The sequence below is a fragment of the Neltuma alba genome, unplaced genomic scaffold (genome assembly GCF_004799145.2).
Source record: "Neltuma alba isolate B1F8T4 unplaced genomic scaffold, ASM479914v2 tig00003440_pilon, whole genome shotgun sequence".
NCBI lineage: Eukaryota > Viridiplantae > Streptophyta > Magnoliopsida > Fabales > Fabaceae > Neltuma > Neltuma alba.
In genome coordinates, this window is record NW_021633284.1 from 29,880 (window position 1) to 52,715 (window position 22,836).

Consider the following 22,836-nt stretch of genomic DNA (forward strand, 5'->3'; position numbering starts at 1 on the left):
AAATGACTTGTTGTGCTCATTAGTTAGTTGCATACTATTCTTTCTTAGGTTCGTGTTCATCAGTATATTCTTATGAGCATCTAAGTAAGGCAGAACTTTATCCGTATTGCTCAAAATGTATAGATCTACTTGCATTACAACTTGACAAGGCATGAACTTCACTATGACACATCGTGTTCTTTTGCTTCTTCCTTGATCATGCCAAGATTAAAGAAGTCCAACTGCCTTTGTCTTATCAAGATGTGCATTACAAAACTCAACAACCTTCTCGCTATATATTCTTAATAATTGATGCCTCAGGCCAATAAAGATTCTTAGAATGGCTTTTTAAGATTTTCATCTATATCTCAAATGGATACATCCATCTTAAACACACAGAGCTATAAAGTCTTGTCTCTCGTATAGGATGAGCTATCTAATACACCATAATGTCAAAAAATACCGAATGAAAGTGTATTTCTAATTGGGAGAGGATAACATAATCTTTATTTTCTAATTTATCTAACTCAAGAGGATCAATCACCTTGCTACAAATAGCATTGAAGAACATACAAAGTTTCATAATAGTGTTTCTCACATCATTTTGCATAATGTCTCGAATAGTCATTGGTAGTAATAGTTATATCAACATGTGCCAATCATAGGATTTTATCCCTGTTATCTTCAAATCTTACAGTGAAACAAGCTTCTTCAAATCAGAATACTAACCTTGTGGTACCTTAATACCATTCAGATATCCACACAAGCTTGTTTTCTCTTCCTCTAACAATGTGCGTGTTGCTGGGTGCAAATAAGCTCTCTTACCCTCTCTCTCTTATAGGTATAGTAGTTTTCTTATTATAATTTCAACTAAGTTGCATCCTGCATTGATTATGTCCTTAGTTTTTCCACTTAAGTGTAAAATCATACCAATAAGGCTCTCACACATGTTTTTGTCTATATGCATGACATTAATACTGCGTCTCACTTCAAGACCCTGCTATGAAAGATCAAAGAAGATAGACCTCTTCTTCCATATATTCCTCTTATCTACAGTTTTCTTCTTCTTCTTTTTACTGAAGACATTCACTCCCTCACCTGTTGATAAACTTCCTTGTAATGTACTGTTAAAAAAAAGAAGAAATCAATTAATTAAAACAATATAATATTATTATATTATATATAAAAAAAATACCCAGCTTTCCACCAAATTCGGTGGAAAGGCTGGGCAATTCTTAAAGAACAAAGAAAAATAGGGGCAAGCATTAATTGAAGCTGGGAAAAATTAAGGGATGGGGTAGTTGGGAGTTGGGAGTGATAGAATAAAAGAGAAGGAGGGGAGACGGAAGAGGAAGAGAGAACGAAAGGAGAAAGGAGAGTGAGAAGCAAAGAGGAAAAGAGAGAGAAAGCTAAATTGCAGAGTACCTGACAGTTTTGGGGATCATTTAGGTACACAAAACTACTTTTTCTTGTCAAATTTTCTTTATAAATATTTCCTATATATTTATAGCTTTATATTTTTAGTATCATTATAATATTTAGAGAAAATTTTACTATTTGGGTATAGAGTAAATATGGAGTTTTGACAATGTATGACCGTATAAATTTAAAGATACATTATTAAGAAATTTTAATCGGTTTATATTTACTCAATGACTATTTTGAGAATTTTAAATTAAGATTTTAGTTGCAAAATTTTTTATTCGAAGATATAGAATATTTTTATCGATTAAATTCAAGTTAAATAATTTATTTGAGTTATTTAATATATTATTGAGGTTTTAATCAGTTTAAATATTGAATAAGTTAAAAATATATTTTTGAAATAATTTTTGAAGGTTTGAAAAATTGTAAATTGAGAATTTTGTGAAATTAGATAAAGCCAGTTTGTTTATAATTTAAAAAGAAGTTGTTTGGTTTGAGGAAAAATTTTAAAGGAGACTATAATAAATCATTCAGAATTTTAATATAAAATATTTAGATTTTGGGTAATAAAAATATATTTACTTAAGTTGTTAAATTTAAATAGCCTTATATGTAAATTATATTTTTCAAAATAATATTATATCTATAAATGCCTAGATTTGAGAGAGTTAATATATTTATGTAATTTTGGTTTAGAGGGTAGTCTTAGAATTTTAGAGTAGTTTTGGAGTAGTTCTGAGTTTATATTAATAAATATTTATGTGCTATTTTGTAGACTCTTGAGAATTTTGGAGTAATCTTTATGTAAATATTTGTAAGTTAAAAAGTACCAGGTAACTCTGAAAATTCTTTCTTATACATGTGAATTGTGTATGATTATATTGTGGATTTACTAATCATTATGTTACTGAAATATAAAATTATGATTTTTTTTTGTAAAATAAATGTTTTGGTATGTTACCTGATTTTATTAAGATTTGTTGCTAGTAATTATGATCAATATTGAAATATATTAATAGCTATGAAATTATCATGAGTTACTGTTAAATAGTATATGAATTTTATTGCTCTCTTATTTTTAATAATATATTTGAGAATATATTTATGATGTACCATTATTTGCATATGACATGCATTGTTGGGTTAAGGATAGAAGGAGATTGCATGGATATAAAATTACCACGTGGTATGCTATCACTCGGTGCATAGTGGATAACACTTGTCAAGGCCCCTTCTTCCATGTTTTCCTTTGGCCGAGAATTCATTGGAGCTGTGGGACATGTGACACCTCTCTATTCACAAAGGAAGGGAGCCATAGTCCGAGCTTGAGCTCTATATCTTTAGCCGGATATATCTCTAGTATCGGTGAGCTTAGAATAATTCAGTAAAATGGATTAATTCCTATCGGACTATGTGTTAGCCTATGGCTTCAGTCAGCGGTATAAGGGTGGACGGTGATATAAAGGAGGCAGCATATTGCATTATTTTTGGATATATTGGAAATAAAATGAAATTGAATTGAATGTATCAAATCCATGATTTTTAATATATACATACATATAAACAGATTTTTGGTTTATCATGTATGATTTGCTTATAAAGGTTAGAATTTCAGTAGTTACTGAGACGTTTGATCTCACCTCCTATATTAACAATTTTCAGGCGAAGTATCTAGTCGGAATCAAGGGAAGGCACCAATGGAGTGAGCCATGAAAGCTTTTGTACTCCTCAACACTTGCTATGTTATATTTTTATTTGTCATGACTATAAGACTTTAATAGTTTATTTTGTTGTTATGTTAGAAATATTTTGAAATTATCAGTTGTTTGGAGTATTAGTAATGTATGGATTTTTATATGAAATATTTTATCGAGTATATGATATAATTATGAGAGATGTTACATTCCTCTTCAGTTAATGGTATTAGAACCATTTGGTATTCTTGTAAGCCGTTAAATGCCTTCTTCAACCTTCAATAAGGATGGTGTCAACGAAGAAACCTTCTATGATTAAGGTAGACCATTTTTCTTTCATGTTTAAGTTTCATATAGTGAATGCCTTCTTCATATATCGACATGCTTTATACCTTCTATGACCAAGGTAGACTATTTTTCTTTCATGTTTAAGTTTCATATAGTGAATGCCTTCTTCGTATATCGACATGCTTTATGTCCCTTAACAATATATCCTAACAAATTTTCATATGCCAGGAAGTTATTTATCATGATGAAAATCATGATGCGTAGTTTAAAGGTCTCTTGTTTATATGCTTTAGACACATTCTCCTATAGTTTTTTCAAGTCCTCAATTAAAGGTTCTAAATACACATCGATATTGTTTCTTGGCAATTTTGGACCTAAGATTATTAAAGACCACGTGATATACTTTCTTTTCATACATAACCAAGGAGACAAGTTGTAGAACACAAGGAGAATCAGCAAAGCACTATATGTGCTAGTCAGATTACCATATGGATTGATTCCATCCATACAAAATCCAAGTCGAAGGTTTCTTGGCTTACTACTAAATTGAGAAAAATTTTGATCTATTGCTTTTTATTAAGGAGAATCCACTGGATGATGAAGTTTTCTATCACATTTTTTTTTGTCAGAATGTCATCTCAAATTCTTTGCTTATACACAATCACCACTGTCTTCCTTTACTTTGTATCCTACAGTGTTATATTTAGAGCACTTATTCAACTCTTCATACTCATTTCTAAACAATATCACTACTAGAAAAACACTCTTTTACATCGCTTAATCTATGTCGGTTATTGTGCAAATGGTGTAATAAATGAGGTAGTAGCATTTTTGTAAATAACGATATAATATTTAAATTGGTTATCATTAGGAGCGGTATCATTATTACTTTTTACATTGAATGTTAATCCAATCGGTGCAATCTTAATTAAATGACATTGGTAATTACAAACGACAAGTGTTTCTAATCTTTACATCGGCCTATCTCTTGCCTTTTCATTTCTCCAAAGTAATATGAACTTGAATGCTCACCAGCCATGTCCTGTTACTATCTATTTAAGCTCAGAAGCCAATTGTCCTTATTGTTCTCTATTTTCTTCATCTACTACGATCAGTAGCCTTACAATGGCAAAATGGTAGAAAACTATCTTGACCCATCCTCCATCTTTCCCTCCTCCCCTTCCCCACTACCCTCTCCTGCCTCGCCCGCCGCCACTTCTCCTCCTCTGCCTCATCTCGATTAGCTTCTTCAAAGAGTAGCGACAACTGATTATGCTCTCCGCCGCACTCATTTCTATACCCTCAACAATAAGGTTAACCTCCTAATCGATAATAGGCACATCAAGTATGATGACATGGACGATCCCTCTACTGCCTCCCCCTCATTGTCTAATAAAGAAGTCTCCTCCTTCTTTGGCTATTAGTTTCTTTTTTATTATTGTAAAAATGTAATCTTTTTTTTAATAGATATTTTGCAAAGGTGGCCTTTTCACCCCCACCAAATATAAATATAATAATATTTTAATATATTTTTCTGTTCATCAATCTTTAACAACAAATCCCAAATCTAATGAAAATATCATCTTTTTTTGCTGGTCGATTTAAAGAAATAGATTGTAATAAGAGGTAAAAGTGAAGAGCTATCATTAATTACCCTATTAAAAATTAAAAGCGCATTTTTTGTTGTTCTTTATCGCAACCGTCGCAACCAGTATTTGAACCCATATCCTAAGGATTCCATGTCAAGTAATGAACCACAAAGGCACAGGTCAAGTCGCGTTTATTTGTACTTCTTTTAGCTATTCAATCTTAGAAGGATAGAACGAGTATTTGTTTCACACTATCAGGTTATAACTAGTTTACTTTTAATGGTTAATTATGATTTAAGCTTGTCATATAGGTTGACACTTGGGAGGAGGTGAATTTCATCAATTGGGTATCGTAAAAACTTGCTCCCTTTCTGAAATAATCACTAAAAAAAACAGGATATTAGCAACAAAATTTAGAGAGGAATTTTATTCCATTGCTAATCCGTAACAAATTCTATCACTAAAATTAGTAACAAAAAATTTTTGTTACTAAGTTAACAACAAATTAGTGACAGAATTTTATTCTGTCGCTAAATTAATGGTGGATTATTAACAGAAATTTATTTTTTCGCTAAATTTCATCATTAATTAGTCACTGATTTTGTTGTAAAAGGATGAGTGGCGGAATTTTTTTGTCACTAATTTCCGATACTAATCTACCCATGACTCCCCTCACAAAACATTTTTGTAACAGAAAAATTCCATCACTGATTCTGTCGCCATTCCATTGGTAATCCGTCACAAAAAATTACAATATAAATATATAAAAATTATTTTTTAATATTTATTATTCAAATAAAAATATAATATATGATAACTTTTCGATAATATATTGTATAGATAAAAATACAAATGTTATAAAGAAAAATAATAAATAATAAATATAATATAATTATTATCTTATTTAATATTTCAATACAAAATATTAATGATTAATTATTTTTAGTAAAATAAAAAATAAATTGAAATAAATAATAATATATTAAATTACTAGTCTAATATTTATTATATATATTTGTATTTGTAATTAGAAATATTATATATAAATTTATTTTTGTATAAAAATTTCATAGGTGTTTCTCAGCTTAATAGACAAAGGCTTCAGCATGTATGCATGGGGTCTTGAGTTCGAACCACCACTCCTTCACAAAAATTGGCTCAATTTGTGATGTGGTGATTATGAGAGCCTTTGTCATTCGTCTTGGGGTTCCCAATCAAAAATAAATCCAAGCAATACAATATAGTGCAAAACTCGGGTCGTTTCACTTTGAGGAGCCTTTAATTGAAATCCTAAGTAACTAAGTATCAAAAACAAAGAATTGAGTTGGAAAGGGATTGATTTTCTTTTTAACTAACTAATTGGCAAAATTTAAAAGGATGTAAAATGAGTAAATAATTTTTGGATTTTTAGTTTATAAAATGGATATGAATGAAATAAACAAAGAGAATTAACAAGTGACAGCAAATGGAAAAGAAATCCTCTAGCACAATGATTAAGGCTATCATTACTTCAATTAATTTGAGAGTTAGCTAAATTCAAAAGACTCTAAGGGCCACCCCTTAGACTCGGTTTAATTAGAATAATCAACACCAAGCCACCTTGCATATTAATTATTCATAATTAAACTGTTTCAGCACAATTAGCCAAAAAGAGAATCAAAGAAAAGCAATTAACATTTTTAGTCCAATAACCAAGCCACCTTGAATTACCACTGAATGTTCATAATAATTTCAAAACATAGTCTGACCCAGTACAATGTAAAGAAATTAAAGCTAATCACAGCATAATGTTAAATGCTAATTAAAGATTCCAACATCTACAACCAATCTCAATACAAATATAAATCATCACAGCCCATTCAAACATTATAAAATTCATTCTAAGACCTAGAAATCACAATTATAATGAAAGAAGTAAAGATTAGAAGAGTTGAAACTCTCATTTGAAGCTCTAAGTTCAAACCATAACTATTGCTCTAGAGAATTGGAGGATTTAGCTACTCTTAATCATCACATCCACAGCTCCAACAAACCAATTCGGTTCAGCCATGAAGAACAAAGAAGATGAATACTGGGGGTGTGATTTCACTGTGGAAGCTCACGCTGAATCCTCTTCCTTCACGCCGCTGGTTTTCTATTTCTATTCGTGCCTCTTGCCTCCGTTTTTTTTGAATTCTCTCTCTACGTCTTTTCTTTTTCTTTTTCCTCCGCCGCCAGCTCGTGCTTTCTTCTCCCCGCGTGTGTGTTGCTCTTCGAAGATGATGGATGATTAATTGGGTATTAGGTTATTAGTGGGGTGGGGCAAAACGCAACGTTTTGCCCCTTCTTTTTAATTATCTTTTTATTTTATTTTATTTTTATTTTATTTTTCTTTTTATTTATTTTTTTAATTTTCATTTTTATTTCTTTCAAAAACCTGCAAACAAAATTCAAGGATAAGGTATCATTAATTGTCCTCAAAAATCAATTAATCACAATTAAACCAAAATATGACAATTTTGCCCCTATAAAATAATAATTCAAAATAAAATATATTAAAATCAATTACCAATCAATTAAGGCCAAAAAGACTAATTAAGTTAACAAAACCCATATAAAAGATATCAAAATATATAAAAAAAATTGAGTTTGTCAGGTGATAATATGGACAAGGTGGTGATATGACAGCTCAGAATGATAGACACGTTGTAATGATGTAGACAAAAGGATGACGAGAACGAGGGGATGATGTGGCGACATGGGGGAGATAGAACAATGGATGATGTGGATGATAGTGATGACATGGCAGTTACCATGTTGTATTTTAAATTTACAAAATAAAAGAATTTTAGCAATGAAAATTATTTGCGATGGAATTTCCATGGCAAATTTGTCACTATTTGGTGAGAGAATTTTTGTGAGATATCCATCTCTAATTAACAATGAATTAGTGACAGAAATTTTTCATCGCTAATCTGTCACTAATTGGTGATAGAATTTTGAATTCTGTCACTAAATAATTCGTAATGATGGAATTAGCGACGGAAAAGACTATGTGCTAATTCCGTCACTAACTGAAGTTCGTTATAATCTATTGTTAATCGGTCGCTAATTTTGATTAGTTATGGAAATTCCATCACTAATTTATTGTTTTTGTAGTGAATAAGAAATAGTTAATTTATTTGATGGAGGAGCATGGTTTGATCAAGATTAAGCTTCAAAGGAAGGTTAAGGAGCCCAAATGCATGGAAAGAAGTCTAACATTCCAAAAAATCTATTAGAAGGCATTGGAGGCCCAATGATAAGAGGAAGGACCAAATCTATAAAGAAGGCCCTGAATTGTCTAATAAGAGAGCCTTTTGATTTGGAGCTCATTTATTTGGAGGAAGCACATTTTAGTGAACCAAAAGAGTCTAAGAATGGTGATCACATTGGTAGAAGCCCAACAAGATGATGTACAAGGCCCATGTGAAGTTCAGATTGAAGAATTTAATTAAAATACCATGTGACAAGTATGTGCCTTGGATAAGGATCATAAGTAACATCTAAGAACATTCAAGAAGGATCAAGAAGACATCATTATAAATTAATTATGATTTAAATTCATTTTTAGGAAGTTTTCTTTTCTTTATTTGCTTTGAATAATGCCTTTTGGTTAATGATTGTTCTAGAAGATCATGTTCTAATTTAGTCTCCTATTTTCAAATAATAGACTTGTTCTTGAAGTTTAAGTTATCTCTTTTTATCTCTATGTAATAAATGGTGCTACCCATAGTCAAATAATCATTAATAAGACATCATCCCTAGTATTTATGTCTTAAGATGCTGATTCTAGAGTATTATATGGTTGCCTATGTATAGGCTATATTTTTGTAATTGAATTTTAGACTTAGATGAATGAGAATTGAGTTTATTTCTCTCTGTGTGAGCTTTGCTTGTATCCTCTTATTTTTATGAGAATACTCGACAATATCAAGGAATTGATCAACCTTATGATGTCTTCATGACTAGGGTTGTAAGAGATAAGTTCTCTTAAAATTCTGCCTAGATCAAATGTCAGTTTGTTAGTTGATTCTAGCTGATCTGTACGTCCTCTCATATCTTATTGCATTTAAAAAACTTTATAACTTTTCTTGAATGAGAGTATATTTTTTAAATTAGCATTCATATATAAAATCAATTTGTTCATTGATATTATTTAATAAATTTCAAGTGTCAATAGTATATTAAATTCCTACATATTAATAAATTCTGAAGAAATTCTAACACCACACTTTCTAAGAAAAAAATCTGCTGTCACATTAAAAACCATTTTTTTAAATGACTGACAACTATCGAAATTTGAGTGAAATGCCATCAAATGTGTGTGTGTAAAGTTGCAGGGGTATGTTCATTGAATGCAATCTCCCCAAATGAAAGCTCCTTCAACCAGAGCATTAATTGCATAGAATAGTCCAGAGAAGATTAAAAAAAAAAATTTGTGTGAACGAAATTACTAAACAAACAATATAAAATTGGAAAAAAATGGAGTTTCATTACTCACTAGTTATATACTTTCAAGCGATTAATGCGATCTAAAACTAATCCAAGATGGGATGATTTGTATAAACCACAGAGAAAAAGGGGATTGAATGATGTGTGTAAATAAATATGGCTAATAAAATTTGATAACGACCATCTTGATTTGTGTATGAGCGATCATCAATCTATCATTTAAGTCAAGGCTTTTTGGCCCCCAAATTAAAAAAAAAAAAAAAGTCAAGGCTATGAATTGATAGAGTGAGTGTGGAAGAATGCGAATGGAGAGGGCACTATTTCGTGCAACTAGTGGCAACGAAAAAATGCACGATGTTATTATGCGTCTTGAATGGTCTAGAGAAAATTGACATCATCGGATCAAGGCTCATGATAGGGTGAAGAAAATAGGAGGACAAAAAAAAAATCAGCAGAGTAATTGAGGCTCAGCTTAAAGCTCTATTCAATGTATTTGCTTGATACATATAGTAAAAATAAAGGATAAAACCTAAAGATAATATCTAATATCTTGAAATTGAAATTTAAATCAGGATAAAAATAGATCCTATTTGATATAATTCATTCTAATTTAAATAATACATGAAACACTGAATAATAATCTAATTAATTGGGCTCTTTTAAGTAGGCTTAAACGTTCATCTTTCAACAACGAGAAAGACATGAGGGAGGGAGAGAGTGGTGGAGGAGCAAACCTTTTTTTGAATAAAAAAAAACCTTTTGCATCAACCAATTTTGAGGATTCAAAAAATTATGTTGGACTTTGATTTGAGTCAAAATGAAAATGATTAACCCTAATCCCTCATAGTATAGTAGATCAAGATTCAAATCCATACTAGAAAAGATACTTGACATCAGTACTTAGAATTAGATTCTCTTCAGTAAAAAAGATACTTGTGTTTTAGTCAAAAAAAAAAAAAAAACTAGGCCAAGTAAAAAAAGAGCATACGCAACAATAGCTACCCATTGTCAGTTGAAGATGTTCCAAGACTTTTTGATGCGCAACTGGAAGGCTACCTATACGCATACGTAGTTAGAGGAGCCAATAAATGCCGATCCATGAAAGCCAAGTCAAACATTATGAATGAGCCTCCTAACAATTGCACAAGCTAGCCTGCGTCTTTTCAATATATTGGGAAAATTAGCATGGGGCCATTAAAAAATGTAATTACCAAACGTTTTCATAACAAGTGAATAACGAGTTCTATTGTAAAAAATGATAATAAGATGTTATTCGCTCGTCACTAAATTTTTTTTAATTATAATCTTTTCTTAGAATTCCATTAATGCCACTTATGATTGATCGTCTTGTTCATAATAATCAGCTTCTTCTTTGACCTTAACGTCTTTTGTTTGTAATTTTTTTTAATAAATAGAACAAGTATGAGATGAAGCCTGTCAAAGGAAAGAGGCATATATAAGTATTAGATTCAATTCTCAAAGGAAATGTCATCATTTGTGATTTTCTATATTTTAAATTTATTTTTAATTAGAAATTTGTAATGCATCTAAAAGTTCCAATAAATTCTGTCAAAAATTAGTTTCCCTATCTGATAATTTATGTGTGTCTGTCTATATATATAATATGATATAATTGTAGTAAACAACACATTAAAGTCGATGAACTATCATCAGATCAAAAAAAAGGTAGATGAATTCATCCTAGCAAACAACCTATAAACAAATAATAAAAATATAAAAATAAAACAAATTTACCTTCACCTTCACCTTTTATTTCGGTGTGTGATTTCCGGTGAGGAAAAGGTCGAAGACAAAGAGTGTGGTGTTTTTTCTAATTATTCCAAATGAAAAGAAATATAGGACCATAAACTTTCGAATGAAAAATCTTTTGGAAAATTGCCATTAGTTTCCGCCCAAGGAAATTAAATACAAAAAGATCCTTGAAATCATAAAATTATTTGAAGTCCCAATGGACTTTTTTGCAATAAATTTTATTTGTTTAATTATTAAATTACCCTTCTTCTTCTTTTTTTTTTAAGTTTGTATTGACAACTGGAAGAGCAGTGGTTGACAACTCAGGGTGCAAAGATTAACAACTCTAATTATTTAGGGTGTGATATGCTGAGAAGATGTGTTGTCAATCTTTGCACCCTGAGTTGTTAACCACTACTCTTTCAGTTGTCAATGCAAATTTTAAAAAAAGAAAAATGGTAATTTGATAATTAAATAAATAAAATTTATTGCAAAAAAGTCTCTTGGGACTTCAGAATAATTTTATGATTTCAAAAAATATTTTTGTATTTAATTCTCTTATGTGGGACCTAATTACAATTCTCCCAAAATCTTTTGCCAATTTGCTCTGGTTTGAATGTAACAAACGGAAACTACTTCAGAAGAGCATTATTGGCTAGGAATACTCAAAAGAGGATGTGTTATAAAATAAAGACCAATTATTGAAATTCAATGATTGTTTATATTTTTAATATAAAATTCAATTACTTATTGTTTATTTAATATCAAGATATACTATGATAATGAAATCTATCTTTCTTTTTTTCAAAGTTTTATTGGAGCTCATGAAAGAGATGGTAGAAAGATATTTTTAACCAATTTTCTCAATTTCCTTTTCAATCTAGAAAAGTTTAGGGCCTCTATATAACTTACACTAGTTCATTAAAATATTTTTTTTTACATGCAAGATGCATTTCTTTGGATTAAATTTAAATATATATTTTAAATATTCATACCTTTTAGAAAAACGATAAAATTGTTAAAAAAATCTATCTCACAAAATTTGTTACCCAACAAATATTTAAAGACTCGAGCCGTTAAAGTGAAAACTAATTGTTTTTGGTAGATGCAATTTTTTGTGCAATATGTCTTTGTGTGTAAATTTTTTTTGATATTATTAAAATTAAGTTAGATATAACTGAAAAAGAATTAGGATAAACAAATGAATTGAAATTTTATATTTGAAATTAAATTAAATATTAAACTAATTTTTAAATTAAATTAAGAATCAGAAAATTCAAAGATAAGAGGAACAAGAGAGTTAAAAAAATTCAAAAAGTCAAAGTTGTTGTGTAGCGGAAGACGATGGCAAAAGTGGAAGACGCTCAATAAAGTTTGTAACCCAAAACCAAAAGAAAAGGAAGAACAAGAAAAAGCGGAAGAAGATAAGGCCCCACGTCATGTGGCCCCCACGAATGTTTTTGCACGCGCTTCAATGACGTGTTGCCCTGTCATAGCCCAACCAAATCGTTTCCCAGTATTTATCTCAAAATTTTCTCGTCTTCCTAACGTCACGCAAGAAAATACACAAGGGACGCAATCGAGTTTTCGGATGGCTACGCCTGCGCGTTTCTCACTCTCTCTCAAGTCTCAATCTGAATTCCTGAGAAGCAAACAAGCCTCGCCTCGCCCTATAGCAGCCTCCCACATGTAATCGAAACATATAACAATTAAAATAACCTCCCAATCAAATCAAATACCGCTGTGGATAAAGTTTCTGCCCTTCTGGGTATATCCCTTTGCCTCGTTCCTCGCAATTCCAATTTCTTGAATCGTTGCCCTCCCTTTTTCTTCGATTGCTCATCGTATTTTCATCTCGTTTGGTGATTTTTCTCGAGCAAACATGATGAGGGGACAACAAGATCAGCAATCTCGGATGTTCTACGAGCTGTCCACTCTGGTTCTCAATATTCTTCGATCTTCTCCGGTTCCAATCTCTTTGCCCGATCATCCTTCAGCCTTGCCGCCGTCGAGGCCATCGCCTTCCTTGAGCCAGATCACACCTGCCGGATTTGCCTCCTTGCTTTTGGGAATTTCGTTGTCTTTGATGCTCTGTGGATCGGTTACTTTCTTTCTTGGGTTCTTCCTGATGCCCTGGGTTTTTGGATTGGTCATGGTGTTGTATGTGGTTGGAATTGTCTCCACCCTCAGGATGTTGGGGCGTTCAATTCTTTGTTATGCTACGTCCCCGGCAGAGCCACGCAAGGAGATTCCTGGTAAATAAATCATTTAGTAGAAACTATATATTTGTCTAGACGTTTTCTATTTGTTTTTTTGGGAATTTTCTGTATTTTTCGAGCCTTTGAGAATCAGTTTAGTTGGAAAATTTTACATGTTTCCATCGAACTACTATTATTATTGTGGTTAATATTTCTCAGTTCGAGGTTTTCATTTCGAATTGACTCGTCTTGGAGGGATTCAATTTACGGCCTCGCGGGTATTTTGGGTAGTCTTTTCCTTATTTGTATATTTCCAAAAAAGTCCAGATGGAACTGATATATCTAAAAACAATCAGGCTCTGTTTCTGAAATCTCAATTGCGTTCTTCGGTTCCATCGTTCTGCCATTACTTTATTTTGTTGGCAAGTAGCTGTATTTGGCTAGGGGTAGAGCAATGAGCATGCAGTAATTTTCTTTTGTTCATCACCTTCTGGTTTCCTTGATCTTAATTACAGTCAGAGAACTTTCGTTGGACAACATTTGCAGATAATATCTTGTTCATCTGCTTTTACGAAGTAGCGATGTGAGGGTTCTTGGAGCGGAAATTTGACCCTTCAGTCCCCCGGGGGGGGGGGGTTTGCGAAATAGGGAATAAACGAAAATAAAACAAGACATCAAAAACAAAATCCATTGACATTCTTGGAAAAAACGAACCAAGCTATGTGATCATTTAGGAGTTTCCTAACTTGGTACGCCAGGAGATCGACCCACTGATTGTCCTTGCGATACACGTTCCCTACTCTCTCACCTTCCACTTTCTTTTTAGCTACTCCTTAATCCTTAATGTCCTGTGTCAATCTGGAGTTCCCACCATGTTGATCTCTCTTCTCTTATCAGACTCTTATCTTGGAAGTAGCTGTACAACAAGTCCACTATCAACTTCGAGGATTGGGACCCTTTAGTTCAAGCCAGTTGGAGCCTATCTAAAATGTGCCTCTCAGCTTGTATAACACTGCAATGGCCTATTTCTATAAAGACCCCACAAGCCATAATCCCCTTGTGTCACGTATCACTCCTTCTGCAGAAGCTTGAAAATTGATTTGTTTGAAAGGTTCCTCTGTGTTTAGTCCAGTCATCATCAGGCATATGTCCACAACCAACCCTTCCCTTGTACGCATCACAGTCTCTAGCACCTCCATCCACTTATCGCTAGCTCGCTAGATATCCCTATCTAGACATGTGGTTTGTTTATCGTTGTTATTTAAGTGTCTGGAGGCAAGTCTGGGATTGTGGCCACTATGGGTCTCCTGAACATCTGTCACGACATTTTGATCCCCATATTATTGAAACAGAGCCAGATTCAGTGTATTGTAATACTTGTGCCAAAATGGAGCAACTTACTGAAAAGAGATAACAAAGTACTATTTGTATAGCTCTTTCTCAATTGCGGCTTGGCTTAGACTTGATTCAAATCAATATTCTATTGTTAATTTTAGTTGTCACCCCTGTTTTGAGATCTTCCCTTTTGCCTTCATGCTTGAAATGGCACTTTATAACTGCATTACTAATGCTCATTAGCTTCCCTTTCTCTTTCTACACACATATATGAAGAGACATACACGCACACGAACACAAATCTGATATATTCTGCGGATTATGTTCGCTACAAGTTCATTCCGAAGAATTGATGTTGCAGCGTGGAAGCTGTTGTAGAAGGGTTTGAAGCTGTACGAATTGTGTTTGGTGCTTCCCCATGCAACCTATGGGAGGATTGAGGATGGAGATTGCCGGGTTTCTTCAGCATTACAGCAGGGAATCATGGATTATTTGGAGTTTTTACTGAAACTTGTTGAAATCACTACTCGTTTAATTAGAGAAAATAGCGGGATCTGAATCACTGCTCAAGATGCGAGGTGGTTTTTACCAGTTTCTTTCAGCTGTTTTCATTTAATTTTTTTTAGACGTTGCTATCAATATCATATTCTGTAAATTTGTAATGTACCAATATAGTCTCGAGAAGGTGAGAACAGAGTTGCAACAAGGCATGAGAAAATCTGGGATGGGGTTGTCGCTGCAGTCTAAAGCAACCCATAGATATACACACATATATATTCTTTTGGTTATATTCGGTTCTGTTATGTATCAAAGTCTGCTCTGTAATACAAAGTGCGATTGAACAAAGATCGGAGTAATATATTCATATTGAAATGGTCATTCAATTAGGAGCAGAGCTTGGTAATTACTGGTTTGATTCCAGTCTTGTTCATGTCATTTAATAAGCATTTTGGAGCTAACTTTAAGGTATGCTTTTTGGCATTTGTTCTACTTATAAGTTACTTTTAACATGTTTCATATTGACTAAGAAGAATTTTAAACTTTATTAATTCTTATTTAAAATTTAACAACTTTTTAATTTTATTTTTATTTAATATATGCTATACTTTGTGTAAACAAAATCAACATAATAATAAATAAAGAGTAAAATTATACATCTATACAAAAAAAAAAAATTTAGTACTTTATAAATAAGATAAAAAAAATGTCTTCTTTTTGTCCTATAAATAGGACTAGAGGAATATATAAAATAAGTATATAAGAGAAGTTTTGTCTGGTTGTGGCTTGTATTGAGCAACCTAATATAAGTACTTATATGCGAGTGAACATATACCCCAAAGAAAAAAAAATTCTTACAATTATCTCATATTTTGTAAATCATGATTAAAAAACTGTTTTTGAAGGTCCTACAGTCAGTACAAACAAGCATTAATATAGTGTTTCTGATAATCTGCTATAAATCTTCATCAACGTGTGTTGCTCATTTTTAATCTCTATTAACTGATCCTCTTCCACAGTAGGATTTTCAAACCATCATCAGCGCCAGGGTCCGACGAGTTTCTCTAGCCGCCGGGTTAAGGCTTTGTTTGGCCCATACTATGCCTGGCCGTCTCTGCGTTTCGCAGAAATGTCGGTGTGAATCGATAACGTGAAATTGTTGTTGCTTTGACGTCTGGATGGAGTTATTGTTGATTTATTTGGTTATTTTTATTGGATTGGATTCCATGTATAATTTTTCCAACGAATTGTCAGGACCAGTTTGATAGGAAGAATTGGTTTGAATGGAAAGAAATAGAATGAAACATAGTGAAAATTTTGGTGAGTACTGGAATGAAAAACAGGTTGATAAAAACTTTTATGTTTGGTTGGATAAAAAATTATTAGAAAATTCTGCAATTTTACCATGTTATTCTTGATGAAAGAATATAATATTATTAAATAAAAATACTTTTTAACCTTTAATAATATTATTAAAAATTCAATAATTTAAAAAATAAAGTAATAAAATATTATAACTTAAATAAATATAAATATTTAATAGATTTTTATAAAATACTATACATATTAATTTTTAAAATATAAATAATAAATAATATAAATAATGATGCGAAGGTAACGTCTGTTAAGATATCAAATGAAATCTATTTTATTTTCACACTTATGACCTTATATAACAACAGTAATTTACAATAACAAAAATAAAATAAATAACTAAATTAAATAATAATGTCCAGAAAATCTTTAAACGGATTATTCGAGTATTACGACTTTAATTGAGGTGAGTTTATCGGAGATTTCTCCTATATTTTCCTGCTGTAACTTTGCCTTTCAAATGTTTGCAGCTTTAAATGCCTCCAAATATTTGTTTTTAGTAATTATATTTCTTGTTGCCACTATCAATTCGTATTTTCACTTGCTACTCAAATCTTCAAGAGCAAAAGATTTTGTTGAAGCTGATAATAATTTCCAAGCCATGTGGTGGACTAAATTTAAATAAGACTTTGTTTTTACGGTACCAAATCCGAATTTGGATCTCCAAATTGGCAGTTTGGATTTCTAAATATGACCGAGTACGTTGGATTTCCAAATTCGAATTTGAAACTCTAAATTTGAATTTGGTTTTTGCTTTAACTATAATTGAGTATTTAAATTTGAAATTGCTTGAGTTAAACTCATTCTTCTCATGTAAGAACCATCTCATATTCGCATCAGGTGATAAACTTTTTTTGCTTAGGATCAAAAAAATCGATCCACGAACATTGTCTGATATGAATGAAAGCATTGTACTCTCATCTCATCCCATTCTTGTTTACCACTCTCTTCATTATTATAAGTCACTTATATTCCAAACCCCGCAAACCAAGAAATATATTAAATTAACCAGTTTTTTTTTTTATATTTACTCTTATTAAAAGTTGAGAGAGAGAGGAGGAGGGGATAGATTGCATAAGAAATGAAAAGTTGAGAGAGAGATGGAGAGAGAGATTAATTAATTTTTTATTAAATTAATAGGGGTAAAATTGAAAAAAGATTATCAATTTTATTACAAGTGACTTATATTTTGAAACAAACTTTTAAAGTACAAGTGACTTATAATAAGGAACAGAGTGGTATTTTATTAAACTTTGTTTGTCTATGGTATTTAAGTACTCCTCCGGTCCTTAATATAGGACCCAGTTGTTGAGTTAGTTTTAGTTCTAAATATATGACTCATTTCTCATATTTATCAATTTTCTTTAAATTATCCTTATGGATACTCCCTCAACCATAATCAAGTAGAAGAGAGAAGGGGTATTAAAAGAGATGATTATGGTGTTTTAGGAAAAACATATCACATTTCTTATAATTAACTAACTTACCTAACTTTCTTAATCTAATCAAATTAGTTAAATGGGTCTTATATTAAGAATCAGAACAGTATTAAGCATAGCATATATAATTTAAAGAGACATCCTTCCCCTCCCCACACACACATATATATACTTGGGCTGGTAGTAAGATAGTCTCCATTATTTTTGTATCTTTAGTTTCTTCTTTTTAATTCTAGTTTCATTGAATTTGTTTGTTTGTTTTAATTTTTTTAGGTCACACCTTAAACAAAAGCATTCATACTCATATGGATCTTCAACCTTCAGATTGTCTCATAAAAAAAGTATTTTATAGCATCAACTCTCCTACTTTCATCTCAATTATAGGGAGCTTCTTCACTCCCTCAATACCATAGGCTTGAGGAAAAAAACCATAGGCCTGAATGAGAAGAAGAACCAGGAGCAAAGTCATTTTTGAAATTTTCTCATTACGTCGGAAAATCGGCTCCTACCATCTTTTTGGGGAAAAAGACAGAAAAATGCGCCTTTAACTTCAGAAACCCAAAAACGTCCGCTGAATTCAAGAAATCCCATTTTGGTACCATGAGACCAAATTGGGATTATTATGTGAAAGGAAAAGACTGAATTGCCCTTCATTTTAAATATTATTTTTAAAATATCACAGCCCTTATTGGCCGGCCGGTCACCGGACCTCCGGCGGCGACTGTCACCGGAGCTCCGTCGGTCGGGATTTTTTTTTTTGAAAATTTTTACAACTTCAATATAACGGGTAACAACTTTTATAATGCGATTAACAACTTTAGTATAGCAATTAACAACAACTTTTCTGGAAAATTCAACAAACTTCAGCGACCGGAAACAATTTTTTTGAAAATTTTTACAACTTCAATATAACGGTTAACAACTTTTGTAATGCGATTAACAACTTTAGTATAGCAATTAACAACAGCTTTTCTGGGAAATTCAACAAACTCCGGCGACCGGAAACAATTTTTTTAAAAATTTTTACAACTTCAATATAACGGTTAACAACTTTTGTAATGCTATTAACAACTTCAGTATAGCAATTAACAACAGCTTTTCTAGGAAATTCAACAAACTCCGGCGACCGGAAACAATTTTTTTTAAAATTTTTACAAATTCAATATAACGGTTAACAACTTTTGTAACCCTATTAACAACTTCAGTATAGTGATTAACAACAGGTTTTTGAGTTTGTTAAAGGCATTACTGAAGTTATAAAAAAGTCACCTTTTGAATTTTTCGAAAAACTTGTTGTTAACTGTTATATCAAAATTGTTAACCGTTATATTGGAGTTGTAAAAATTTTCAAAAAAACGTAATTGTTAACGTTATACTGAAGTTGAAAATTTTTACAACTTCAATATAACTGTTAACAACTTTTATAATGCCATTAACAACTTCAATATAGCAATTAACAACAGGTTTTCTGGGAAATTCAACAAACTCCGGTGACCGGAAACAATTTTTTTGAAAATTTTTACAACTTCAATATAACGGTTAACAACTTTTGTAACCCTAGTAACAACTTCAGTATAGCGGTTAACAACAGGCTTTTGAGTTTGTTAAAGGCATTACTGAAGTTATAAAAATACCACTTTTTGAATTTAAAAACTTATTGTTAACCGTTATATTGGAGTTGTAAAAATTTTTAAAAAAAAGTAATTGTTAATGTTATACTGAAGTTGAAAATTTTTACAACTTCAGTATAACGGTTAACAACTTTTATAATTCTGTTAACAACTTCAATATAGCAATTAACAACAAATTTTCTGGGAAATTCAACAAGCTCCGGTGACTGGAAATAATTTTTGTTTGAAAATTTTTACAACTTCAGTATAACGGTTAACAACTTTTGTAACGCTATTAACAACTTTAATATATCAGTTAATAACAGATTTTTTTGAAAAATTATATAACTCAAAAACTTGTTGTTAACCGCTATACTGAAGTTGTTAATAGGGTTACAAAAGTTGTTAACCGTTATATTGAAGTTGTAAAAATTTTCAAAAAAATTGTTTCCGGTCGCCGGAGTTTGTTGAATTTCCCAGAAAACCTGTTGTTAATTGCTATATTGAAGTTGTTAATGGCGTTATAAAAGTTGTTAACCGTTATATTGAAGTTGTAAAAATTTTCAACTTCAGTATAACGTTAACAATTACGTTTTTTTTAAAAATTTTTACAACTCCAATATAACGGTTAACAACTTTGATATAGCAGTTAACAACAAGTTTTTCGAAAAATTCAAAAGGTGGCTTTTTTATAACTTTAGTAATGCCTTTAACAAACTCAAAAACCTGTTGTTAACCGCTATACTGAAGTTGTTAATAGGATTACAAAAGTTGTTAACCGTTATATTGAAGTTGTAAAAATTTTCAAAAAAAATTGTTTCCGGTCGCCGGAGTTTGTTGAATTTCCCAAAAAAGCTGTTGTTAATTGCTATACTGAAGTTGTTAATAGCATTACAAAAGTTGTTAACTGTTATATTGAAGTTGTAAAAATTTTCAAAAAAATTGTTTCCGATCACCGGAGTTTGTTGAATTTCCCAGAAAAGCTATTGTTAATTGCTATATTGAAGTTGTTAATAGCATTACAAAAGTTGTTAACCGTTATATTGAAGTTGTAAAAATTTTCAAAAAAATTGTTTCCGGTCGCCGGAGTTTGTTAAATTTCCCAGAAAAGCTGTTGTTAATTGCTATACTGAAGTTGTTAATCGCATTACAAAAGTTGTTAACCGTTATATTGAAGTTGTAAAAAAAAATTTTAAAAAAAATTCCGACTGACGGAGCTCCGGTGACCAATTGTCGGCTGGTCGCCGGAGCTTCGGTGACCGCCACCGTCGGAGGTTAGGTGATCGGCCGGCCAATAGGGGCTGTGATATTTTAAAAATAATATTTAAAATGAAGGGAAATTTGGTCTTTGCCTTTCACATAATAATCCCAATTTGGTCTCATGGTACCAAAATGGGATTTCTTGAATTCAGCGGACGTTTTTGGGCTTCTAAAGTTAAAGGTACATTTTTCTGTCTTTTTCCCATCTTTTTGTGTATAAATGAACAAATGGCCTAAACAATGTTAATTATGTAGACTTGTTGTAGGTATCATGGATAAGCCAGCACTTAATTATACATGGTAACAAAAACACGTTCTAAGAGAGTTTTATACACATGATTGGTTGATTCAGATTTGCAATTGTGGCCCAGCCGAACGTGGCTTTCAAAAATTAAGTAATATCACTAAGGGAAAATTACACTCAGGTTCCACAGAGCACATTTAATATTAAAAAGGTCCCTCAAAATCGCGAAATGATTCTGAAGTCCCCAGGGACCTGTGTGTAATTAATTCTAATTGTGAAATTACCTACTTACCCCTGTTAATTTTATTGCAGCAATTCGTTTACAATCTCAACAGTGGCTGTTAACAATCTGAGAAGACGTGATTGACAACCTCGGCAGTGTTTACGACAACTCACTCAGTGGAATGCCAGGGGCGTTGTTGAGGTTGTTAACCACCTCTTCTCGGATTGTTAACAGCCACTGTTGAGGTGTAAATAGGTTTTAAATAGGTTTAATTGCAACAATTCGTTTACAATCTCAACAGTGGCTGTTAACAACCCGAGAAGACGTGATTGACAACCTCGGCAGTGCTCATGACAACTCACTCAGTGGAATGCCAGGGGCGTTGTTGAGGTTGTTAACCACCTCTTCTCGGGTTGTTAACAGCCACTGTTAAGGTTGTAAATAGGTTCAAATTAACAGGAGTAACTATGTAATTTCACAATTAGAATTAATTACACACAAGTCCCTGGGGACTTCAGAATCATTTCGCAATTTCAAGGGACCTTTTTGATATTAATTATGCTATGTGGAACCTGAGTGTAATTTTCACTATCACTAAATGAAGAAACTTGCAAGAAAAGAAACCTAAGGGTCCTTGCCCAACCGAAAGCATTTTGCGCTGTTACTTCCACTCTGAGGTTACGTATTTCATCAGCTAACCTTTGATTCGGCGTTCGGCTTTTTCAATTTTTATTTTGTTTTGTTATAGGCAAACAGTTTTTTTTATTGGAGATATTTTTATTCGAGGCAACCATAAATACGAATTTATCTTTTATATAAGAATTTGAATTCTGGTTTGTCTTTTTTTTAATTTTGTTATGAAATAGTAAACCATCTAGTTTTTTCCCTTTTTGAATGAAAGGGTATGTCTGTGTATCACCCTTCTAAATCATATGATCAGTTCCTTATTATTCCTTCTAGTCCTATATATAACCTCCTTTCATGTAAGGTCAGACTACTAATACTTTTTTTTCTTTACTATGTCAAGTTTTTTTTTTATTAGATTTGTTTGAGATATTATTAAATGCTAAATATATTTTTTTTAATATTATAAGAGACTAGTTTTTTTAATTAAACTCAATCATTGTTGGTCATGCTACCAACACTTGGATTCAATTGAATTAGAATATTATACAGTGGCTTTCTAATTTCACTCGGAATTCGGAAAACAAAACAGAGGCCAACCCATAAGTAACGACGTCGCATGCACTTGTACTATTTTTGCAGTCATACACAGTAAGAGAGGGGAGAAACGAAAGACCCGACCCGACCCGACCCAAGTGAACCGTGTTTGAAACAATTGATTTAAACAGGAAAAAGAACAAATCAAAAGAACACAAACAAACACCATAGAAGAATGAAAAACCCACCCAGCAGATTCATCCCATATAACTGGATGTTTGCATTTAACAAAAA

General features: G+C 31.8%; 1 protein-coding gene across 2 annotated transcripts; it reads left to right on the plus strand.

Annotated features, from left to right (window-relative positions):
- The first annotated feature begins 2,059 nt into the window (after window positions 1-2,059).
- Window positions 2,060-15,640, plus strand: LOC114741599 (uncharacterized). Of its 2 annotated transcripts, XM_028929866.1 has the most exons (3): window positions 2,060-2,071; window positions 12,851-13,455; window positions 15,010-15,087. In XM_028929866.1, exons 2-3 carry the CDS (start codon window positions 13,083-13,085, stop codon window positions 15,084-15,086), a joined length of 450 nt encoding a protein of 149 aa, XP_028785699.1. In that variant the 5' UTR covers window positions 2,060-2,071; window positions 12,851-13,082; the 3' UTR covers window position 15,087. The 2 variants fall into 2 exon arrangements, with proteins under 2 accessions (XP_028785699.1, XP_028785700.1); XM_028929867.1 differs by lacking the exons at window positions 2,060-2,071; window positions 15,010-15,087 and adding an exon at window positions 15,095-15,640 and having other exon boundaries at window positions 12,770-13,455.
- The last annotated feature ends 7,196 nt before the right edge of the window (window positions 15,641-22,836 follow it).